This window comes from Phaethon lepturus, unplaced genomic scaffold (assembly GCF_000687285.1).
Source record: "Phaethon lepturus isolate BGI_N335 unplaced genomic scaffold, ASM68728v1 scaffold18222, whole genome shotgun sequence".
In the NCBI taxonomy this organism is placed as follows: Eukaryota; Metazoa; Chordata; class Aves; order Phaethontiformes; family Phaethontidae; genus Phaethon; species Phaethon lepturus.
In genome coordinates this window covers 52,831-62,478 of record NW_010524269.1, presented here as the reverse complement: position 1 = coordinate 62,478, position 9,648 = coordinate 52,831, and the positions used below count along the sequence as shown (strand labels likewise).

The 9,648-nt window shown below is 37.1% G+C and overlaps 1 protein-coding gene across 1 annotated transcript in view; it reads left to right on the top strand.

Annotated features, from left to right (window-relative positions):
- The first annotated feature begins 4,390 nt into the window (after positions 1-4,390).
- TECPR2 (tectonin beta-propeller repeat containing 2) overlaps positions 4,391-9,648 on the top strand; it is a 38,249-nt gene continuing 32,991 nt past the window's right edge. The window contains 6 exon segments of the mRNA XM_010282400.1: positions 4,391-4,609; positions 4,721-4,849; positions 5,277-5,408; positions 6,364-6,521; positions 7,642-7,954; positions 8,750-8,882. Of these exon segments, the coding sequence (XP_010280702.1) occupies positions 4,391-4,609; positions 4,721-4,849; positions 5,277-5,408; positions 6,364-6,521; positions 7,642-7,954; positions 8,750-8,882 (1,084 nt within the window).

Below are 9,648 nucleotides of genomic sequence, written 5' to 3'. Positions count from 1 at the left end.
TCCTCGCCTGTCAGGAGCTGCAGTCCCTTAAGTGCTAGAAAGCAGAGTGTTACGCAGAAATGGTTTGAAACATCTGCCAGAATACAGAGATGCATTCAAGGCAGGAAGGCTTCCCAGAGAAACTGGGTGTCCCGAGACAATCAGAGTAAAGCCTGGTTTCCGCTGCCCCCCTTGGTGTACCTGCAGGGGCAGTGGCGCCAGGTGCTCCATTTTCTGTCCTTTCCGCCTCTGTCACCGAGGTTTGTGTTTTGTTTTTTTCTTTCAAAACAAACTTTCGACCCGAAAATGCGACATCTCATGAGCCGTGAAGAGCGACAGGCGTATTCATCAGGTAGTCGCGATCTGTGTGCTGGGTGGTCCTCTGCCTGCAAACGGGCTGCGTGAAAGCGGAGCTCCTCGTTTCAGCGGGCTGTGAATTTGTGTTCTCCCCTCTGCCTGGCAGTGGTTCGCTGGGAAAAGCTCTGGGGACGTGGCAGTCGGGTAGCCCGCTCCTTAGGCTAAAAATATGAGAAGTATTAGAAAATAAAACCGCTTTTCTTTTTAGTTGATGGGATCTAGCCGAGATCAGAGACTGTTGTGTTTAGCTGTGGTCACTGTTGTGTTTAGCTGTGGTAATATATATGAGTTTGTCCATGCTCTGAAGAGCTTAACTTTAAGTTTTTTATGCTAAAGAATAAAAAAAAGAGAGCTGTTGTCCCTCTTGTACAGACAGGACACTTGGGCTTAGAGAAATGCAGTGTCAGCTTTAGCCTCCTGCAGTCAATCTGTGGCATAGCCTGGTACTGAACCTTTAACCACTGCCTATCTGTTTAGCCATGGGATTATCTTTCGCTTTAGTTGCCTCTGTTAGGCAGCATTGAGCCTTTTTCCTGTTTCTGAGACTAGAGAAAATTTTTAGAAGTTTGCTTTTCAAAACATGGACTTGAATGCAATATTTAAAAACTTGTTGTGAACTTTGCGAGTTGAGAAGGAAGGACTCTTGTTGCCTGGTGATTGTTTTTGATGTGCAACATAAGGTATTTTTCTCTACTTTATCTGTCCTGCAGGATAGCTGCTTAGCACAAGCTGATTTGCCCTGTACGGCTGTTACGTACTTCAGAATAACTGTGGCTGACACAGAGTGAGCATGTGCATCCAATTGCAAAATCTGTCTGAGAAAATAGATTATAGCCACTCTTTGCCTTTGATTAATGAAGTAGGAAAAACAGACAACAAATAATCCTAAAGCTGTTAATAAAGAGAAGGAGATTACATGTGATACACACCTGTGATTAAGGGGATGTTGAACACTTCAGGGTCAAAAGCAGAGAACTGTGGTATTGTTCAGAGTTTTTGAATATATAGGCCACATTGCAGTTCCCTAGTCCTTTATACATTTGTTTGGTGTAGATGAAGTTACTTAATTAGCACTATTTTTAGTAAAGTGGTGATTTGAGCTTTCAGTTATATGTTTTCACACAAGCAGTGCAAGTGTTTTGTTTGTCTGTAAACCACTCAAGATGAAACTAATTTGTGTATGATGGCAAGAAATTACAGTTTATTAATACATTTTTTGAGTGTACAGGGTGAATGGGTTATAGAGAAAAAAAGTTAATTTCATTTTTTTTACAACTTTGCCAGGAGAGAAGATTGAAATAAGATTGTATATAAACTTTATGAAGAGTGAGAACCCTAACCTGACAGCAGTTTTTTTAATTTAACCTAGTAAATGACAAAAAAATAATTGTTCCCAAAGTTTTCAGGACGGGGGGGAACCCTATCAAACTCTCCCTTCCCCCTGCCCCCCCCCCCCCCTTTTTAAATTAAGTGTGAACTTAAAATACATGCATCAGGTTGCAGATAGGGTTGTTGTAGAGGAAAGAGTAATAGTCTTTTTCTGGATATTACAAATTTCCATAATTCCATAGTTTGTAATGAATTACTATGTTTTTAACAGTTTAGTTGAGCTGGAAAAGTAAATGATGGAAGCTAAGAGAGAGAATTTTGAGGACTGGCAAAGTCCTTTGGCAACTGGGGAGCATGAGATGGTTCCAGCTACAAGAGCAGCTTTGGATGATGACAGATGTGAATTGTAGGGGTGACAAAGGGGTCTTAAAATATGTGAAATTCATGAGGCAGTAGCTGGAGACTGGTAGAAGTTGAGATTAGAAGAAGATTTGTACATGTGAGACTCAGGACAAAGACTGGATTTTATTGTATTGAAAGAAAGAAAGAAAAGACCAGCAGCAAGTAAAATTACTAAGCTGACAAAACAGCATGTTTAGAGCAGCAAACGAGACTTTAGCATTCGGTTCACTTTTTATTTAGTTAACTGTAGATAGAAGGTAGTAAATGCTGAAGGAAAGGGCAGGAGAACTAAAATGTAGGGCAGGAAATAGATGGTGTGTGAAAATATTGTAAAAGGGTGGTGATGCACTGAGGTTATCTGTCAACTTCGCAAACAACTCTGAAAGGAACTCTTCATTCAAAAATAGTTTGGACACATTAATCAGCTCATCCTTGTGATATTTTATTAATTGGGTGTTATGATGTGTAGTAAACACTGGAGGAGAGTGGAATTAATTTCTAAGATCAGTGGTAGAAGTAAAAGCAATCAGTAAAATTTATCACAATTAAGAACAGCTAATAACTGTTGTTAGCTTTTTACTGGCAGTTTTTGTAACACAGATAAAATATGGGTCCAGTAACCAATCTTCATTCCTGTGATCTTTTCTAACTTGGGCTTGAATAGGTAATGTCATGCCAGTAATCCCTTTGGATTTAGTGGAATTGTATGTTGCTGTGCAAGTGTTGCAGGGCCCAAAGCCAGCGTGCTGAATCCTCTTGCATAATAACTGAAATAGTTTGAAAATTGAGACACTGGAGCTTTTCACATTAATGGAGATATTAAACTAGAGCAGCTGTATTTTTTTCTAATTTAGTTGATATACACCGTAAGCAATGTGTGAAGCTGCCAAACAAATACCATTTTCCATCCTTAGAGAAATAAAAACTAGGCACAGTAGGACGTATCACACAAATTGCAGTAGGAATATTTTACAGAATAATTTTGAGCATTTAGAAGTGTTTCTAACTTTAATTGGCATATTTCTGTTTTTAATTTCCCTAAGGAAGTTATAACTCTGCCGAAGCTCAAGCAAATCTTCAGTGTTACAAGCTTAAATAACCGTAGAAAACTTTCATCTTTACAGATATCCAGAGTTCTTGTCCTGGAAATCTGCAAGTATTTTTGGCAGATTCCAAACCATTCTGTTAATTGAACTTGCTCGTGGCAAAATAAAATTCAAGAAGGGAAGGTCTCTTTCCTTTTCCATGTTCCAGAGCCATCCATGAGAATAGCTACTGCTACAAAATGTTCTTGTTAAAGCTGTCTCTGCACGATGAGAAAAATTACTGGGTTTAATTTTTTTAAAATATTTTTATGTACATCATGGTCATATCACCATTTTCTGAAGATCCCAGTACATTATTAGTATGATGAGCTTGGATGACAACTTTTGCTTGAAGGAGACAAACAGAATCTTGATTTCTGTTATTCTTAGAAAGATACCAGAATTGTCCCCTAAGTATATTTACAGTGTCACTCATCAGCATGAAATTATTTGCTTAATCGTAAAGGATATCATGGGCATATGGTACATTTTCTGTTTGCTAACTTACCTTTCTAAATTCAGTTGCTACATGGATATTTTCCTGTGTATGTCAAACTGGGATTTCTTTCATTTTTGCATTGCCCCGTTCTTCCCACACTGTTCTTACTTTTTGGTTGGTTTTGACTATTTGTATTATCCAGATGTAACTCTAACTGAATTGTTTCTCAACCATGTTTTTCTTGGGGTGCGGGACATTAAGGAGTTGAGCATAAATACTAGTTTGACACTTTGATTGTATGGCACTAACACAGTGAATAGCCCATGCTCTCAGCTCTGGGAGGATTGAGAGTAGAGATAGATGAAGAAATATCTACATACTACATGAACTCTTCAGTGTCATGGTTCTTTCACTAGCCAGATGAGTTCAAATGCAGTATTTCTTCCTCACTTTGATGAGCTCACAGCTGCAAGAAAAAGTGGTTATCCCACACTTAGTGGTTACCATACATCCCTAGATATTGGCTGAACCTAAGAAGGAAGCTTAGTCTTAAAAAAAATGTTCTTTTAAGAATAATTTACATTCACTAGAAGATTTTAACTTGCTTTTTCTTTATACAAAACAAAACCTGATGATTTCTGCATTCCTACTTGCTAAATGGTGTCTTTCTGTTAACCATTTACTCTTTCCAAAGAAGTTAATGACATGTCTTTTGCTTTTGTCTTTCAGATTTCCTTATGTGGTCAAGTAGATGTGTTAATTTCAGCCTTAAAATTGCTGATGCCAATCAATGCTTGCTATGGCATCTGTGGCTTCACCGGTTATATTTAAGGAGTTTTGTCCCTTGTATTATCTTCTCAATGCCATTCCTACAAAAGTCCAAAAAGGCTTTCGCTCTATTGTGGTATATCTCACAGCACTTGATACCAATGGAGACTACATTGCTGTGGGGAGCAGCATTGGAATGCTTTATCTCTACTGCAGACATTTAAACCAGATGAAAAAATATAATTTTGAGGTAAATACTAATTTTTACTCGTCTCTTCTAATGAAGCTGAGTTGCTCAGAATTGAGTTGCTGTTTGTCTCTCATTAACTTTGCAAGTTTTATGTATGGTTTGTTTCAACAGGGGAAGTGTGAATCTATTACTTTTGTAAAGCTGTTGAGTTGTTTCGATGATCTAGTTGCTGTTGGTACAGCTTCAGGTCGGGTTGCAGTTTTTCAGCTTGTGTCTTCATTACCTGGAAGAAACAAACAGGTAAATCTTTGCATTTGGCTAAACTTCTCTGAGGTGTATTATGGCGAATCCTAGTAGAGTGTTAGTGTGAGTCTTTCTAATAGTGAAAACCAGAGAACTTTGCCTGATGAAATATCTGTGAATATGTTTTAGGCTTCATATGTAAAGCTTGTAAAAGCAATAATCTTAAAGTATGCTTTCCATTACAAAAGATGTATTTAATCAGAAATGCTTTTGAGAAATTCCTCATTTGTAATAACTGGCTGAGCTATTTCGTGGTGGGTTTTTTGATTGTTTGTTTAGGGTGTTTTTTTGTGCTGAATGAGAATTAGAATGACCTGCACTTTTGTACTTGATCTCCAATTTATCAGTCAGAGTCACTGAATAGGCTTTGGGTCTCCATTTTCTCTTCCCCTCATTCTTGTACTGCTTTGGTATTGTTTCACAGCTTCGGAGATTTGATGTTGCTGGTATCCACAAAAGTAGCATTACAGCTTTAGCTTGGAGTCCCAATGGAATGAAATTATTCTCTGGAGATGACAAAGGGAAGATTGTCTACTCTGCCCTAGACCTAGACCAAGTGAGCATTTATTATAGAGACCTTAATTCCCATTTACAATTTTCTGAAAGAATGCTTGTGTGTTTAAATATTAGGAGTTAGTTAATCGCTTAGTATCATGTATTTAGTTGGACTGCTTTATTGGTATGTGTACACTTGGCCAAGTGTGTACACACCCAGTAAGACAACCATTGGATATCCTTTGCAACTGCCTTACCTTTTTAAAAAAATAATATATATCAAAAAAAGTGGTGATCCTTCTCACTTTATCAGGTTTCTGCCTGAAATAACTATCATATCTTCCTTTAGCTTTCAGCCAGTACTTTCTCTTTTGCTTGGAAAGGGTACTTTTGAATGATGTGGTCTTGCTGATTCATTATATTGATGAAGTAGTTTTTTCAGAATTGTTCAGCATCTCAGTCTAGAGTGTAGAACGAAAGTAGTATTTGGGTTCTACTAGGTGACTAGTATGCTACCAGTAAATGGAATTTTTCTAATGTCCTGTTAATTAACACAGATCTGAGACATCAACAAAAAAAGTACTAACCTCAATTTCTATATGAGAGAAAAGTTTAAACAACAGCTATCCTGATTTACCTATGACTGTCTGTCATTTGTTTTGACAGAAAGGTTTAACATTTCCAAATTTAACGATTGTCTCAGCATTGCATGACCTGGCAGTGGAGAAGAAGGAAGAAAATGTGTCCTAGAGTGTCTGTTGATTTCAAGTGAAAAGTGTTAGCTAATATTCCAAGAGAAATTGAATTTCATAGTGTGCCACTGTGGTACACACAATCTAACTCCCCTCTTGCCTGCGTAAAGGAACTCCACATTCATGAACTTTGTGCAACAGTAGTTCAAAAGCTTTTGTTTGGGTGTTTTCTCTTTCTTGGGCTTATTAATTTCTTTGAAGTGTTACTTATTACCTTGTATTTTAGAAAGGTTGACTTTCATTAATTGCATATATCTCTAAAAGGGTATTTGCAACTCCAGCCTTGTATTGGAAGAGCCATCTTCGATTGTCCAGTTGGATTACAACCAGAAAGTGCTGCTTGTCTCTACTTTACAACGGACTGTACTTTTTTACACAGAAGAGAAATCTGTCAAGCAAGTTGGAGCCCAGCCCAGAAAAAAGTAACCCTCATAAAATCTTGATGCAGGCACATCTATTAATTCTACCTTTTCAGAGTGGATTACAGAAAGAGCGGTCTAAGCAATGAAATTAATACAACACAGCAGTCAGCTCATAAAAAGTTAGTTACAGTATCTATGCGTGCTCAAACATGAAATGGCAATTCTACCTCCTTAGAAAGTACATGGTTGCAAATATGCTACAGCCATGTTTTCAGGGCTCTTAGGTAAAAAAATATTTAAGATGTTTTCTCATTGTTTAAACTGCCAAACTTCTATTGCAGTTCCTCTTGGTTTGCTGTGACTTGGTGTGAGCAAGCATTGTAATCGGGTCCATCTAATGGGTGATGTAATATCTGATGCAAAAAACAAGTCAGTGTCCGAATTTTTCTTATACAATGAAGTGAATTATAAGGGAAAATGTATAGCAAGCACTTCAAGTTGACTTGAAAGCTGGGAACTTCTCGTATGACCTTCTGGCATCTTCTATTGTGTAATCTCTCAGATATGAAGGAAGAGGGAACCCAGTCTTAGACCAGCATGACTGACTGTATCTGGAAATAGAGGAAATTGACGCTTGAAAGAAGGTTTAAAATTTATCTTTCAGGGATATGAATAGTAAGAGGAATACCAAGGACCATCTTATGTATGAGGGGTTTTCTTGGGTGATAGAGTGATAGTGTTTTTGTGCATGAGATACGAAGATTTTTAACAGTTGAGGTCTGTTCCTTGCTTCTTGCAAGCAGAGGTTATCAGTTTCTTAGCATTAGTTTGTAGTGTTTTGCTTGGTTTTTATTCCGGGAGAAGGATAACTGCATAGTAGGATCTTTCTGAGATGGACAAAGAATAGAGTTATGGCTGTGAAGCTTATTAGGAGGAGTCATTTAACTTACCTAATAGATGTACTGACATCTAAAGCTGAGGGAAAACTGTTGTTGTTTGGAAGCACTGTTCTTGTCTTACTGTAACCAAATTTGTACTTCAGACATTTGACTGACTACTTTAGTCAAAGAACAGAACTTTTATTTTTGATAATTTGCACTTGTAAATTTGTGCCACTAGTTTTCAGAATTGTTTCTAAGTTGAGTATATAGCTTTTAAAATAAATTCTTTTGCATTTTAGCACTGGCAAATTTGGAGCATGTTTTATACCTGGCCTGTGTAAACAGAGTGACCTGACACTATTTGCTGCCAGACCTGGGCTTCGTCTCTGGAAGTCTGATGTTCACGGAACTGTTCAGGCCACATTCATATTGAAAGATGTATTTGCTGGAGGAATAAAAACTTTTGAACTGTATCCTCGTTTGGAACCACCTGACAGAGGAGGTTACAGCTCCCCAGAGAAACACCTTGGGCTTGTTTCATGCTTTTTCCGAGAAGGATGGGTGCTGACCTGGAATGAATACAGCATCTACTTACTAGACACTGTGAACCAGGTAGATAAATCTTGTGGGTGCATATTTTGTTTCTTACTTGTTTTTGCTCATGCCGCGAGACTCTCTTTGGGTTATCCATTATGCTTCTATGATTTAAATCCATGTTTAAACCTGACAAAGAAGACTTTATTCTCTCCCTCTTCAGGTTGTCATTGCAGTGATAAACTTGCAAACTAACTCCATATATATAAAAATTAAATATATCTAAAGCTTTCAGTCCAGGTGTTAACATCATAATCAATTATGATTTGCTCAAAAAAGCAAAGCATATATAGATGTAAAATCTAGTAGATAATGCAAAAAGAAGTTTTAGGCCTATAAAATGTGCCTAGAAGTATTTATTCTCTCCCTTCTACTACTCTTGGTGTCTGTAAAAAAACAAGTATTAAATTTTATTTGACATAGGGTGAGCTGTTAGCTATTTTGTCATCTTAAAAGTGCGTATGAAAGTGAATACAAGCTAATATCTTTTTGTCTAAATGGTATTAAACATTTGTACTGTGTCTCTCTTATGCCACAAAACTGTATATTATCTAAGTTGTTATATTGTTGCTGCTACTTTGGACAGAGAAAATTAATAGATCAATGGAATTAAAATTAGTATAAAAATGAGCTACATCATGATTAAAGGGTTCTTTCCTGTTTCTTTTTTCTTTCTTTTTGATAAGATAAAATATTTATTCTGTAACTATGTATGTTGATTAAATTCCACTGAAGAATTTTGTTAGAGCATCATCTTGTCTGGAGTGTGTTAATCTGATGCCAATTATTTCTTTCTGTGTTGACTCTTTATAGGCTTTGATTGGTGGCTTGGAAGGATATGGTGATATTGTGTCTGTGTCCTGTACCAACAATGAGATTTTTCTCTTAAAGGGAGATAGAGACATAATAAGAATTTCAAGTAGACCTGAAGGACTGTCATCAATAGGTTTGTATAGTTAGAAAACTATAGCATGTACCTCATGGAACATGGAAGAAAACAAAAACAACCCAACAACCCAAAAACAACCAACCCAAACCACCACCCCACCCCTGCAAAAAAAAAAACAACCCTACCAGGTTCTGTGGAGTTACTGATCTGTTTCTACAAATTATATTTAGAGATCTGATTTATCTGCTCATCTGAGCTTCTGTTTTGGCTGCAGTGAGAATGGGGGCATTAAGAAATTAATTATGGTTTCCTTTTTTTGGTGAGTGGATCAGCATTATCCTAGCCAGGTATCTCTAATCTGTGCATTTGAGACTTCAATCTAAACCATGATTCTGAAGCAATCTGGATTCCTATCATGGTTATCTCTTTGCTGATCAGTCTCAGTTGTCTGGCTTGGAAATACCTGACTATGTTGATTCTGTGCCACCTGTTGCCACCCACATTCCAGAGGCAATCTCAGTCTTCCCAGAAATGAAAAAGACAGACCTGGCAAAAACCCCAACCAATACTCACTAAAATTCCAAAAAGAATTTGAGTTTATTTTCTTATTTGTTGCCATTTGAATTTAGCATCTATGTTGCTAGAACTCTCTAAAAGGGATTCATAATACTTCCTTAATGATGGTGCTGGCTGATTTCTCAATCATAAAGATTGTAAACACCATTATCCAGCATATTATACTCACAGAAGGAGTATTTGCATTTAAAATACTCCATCTTAGCTTTGTATTAGCAAAATGCTAGTAAATATGCTATGAAATCTC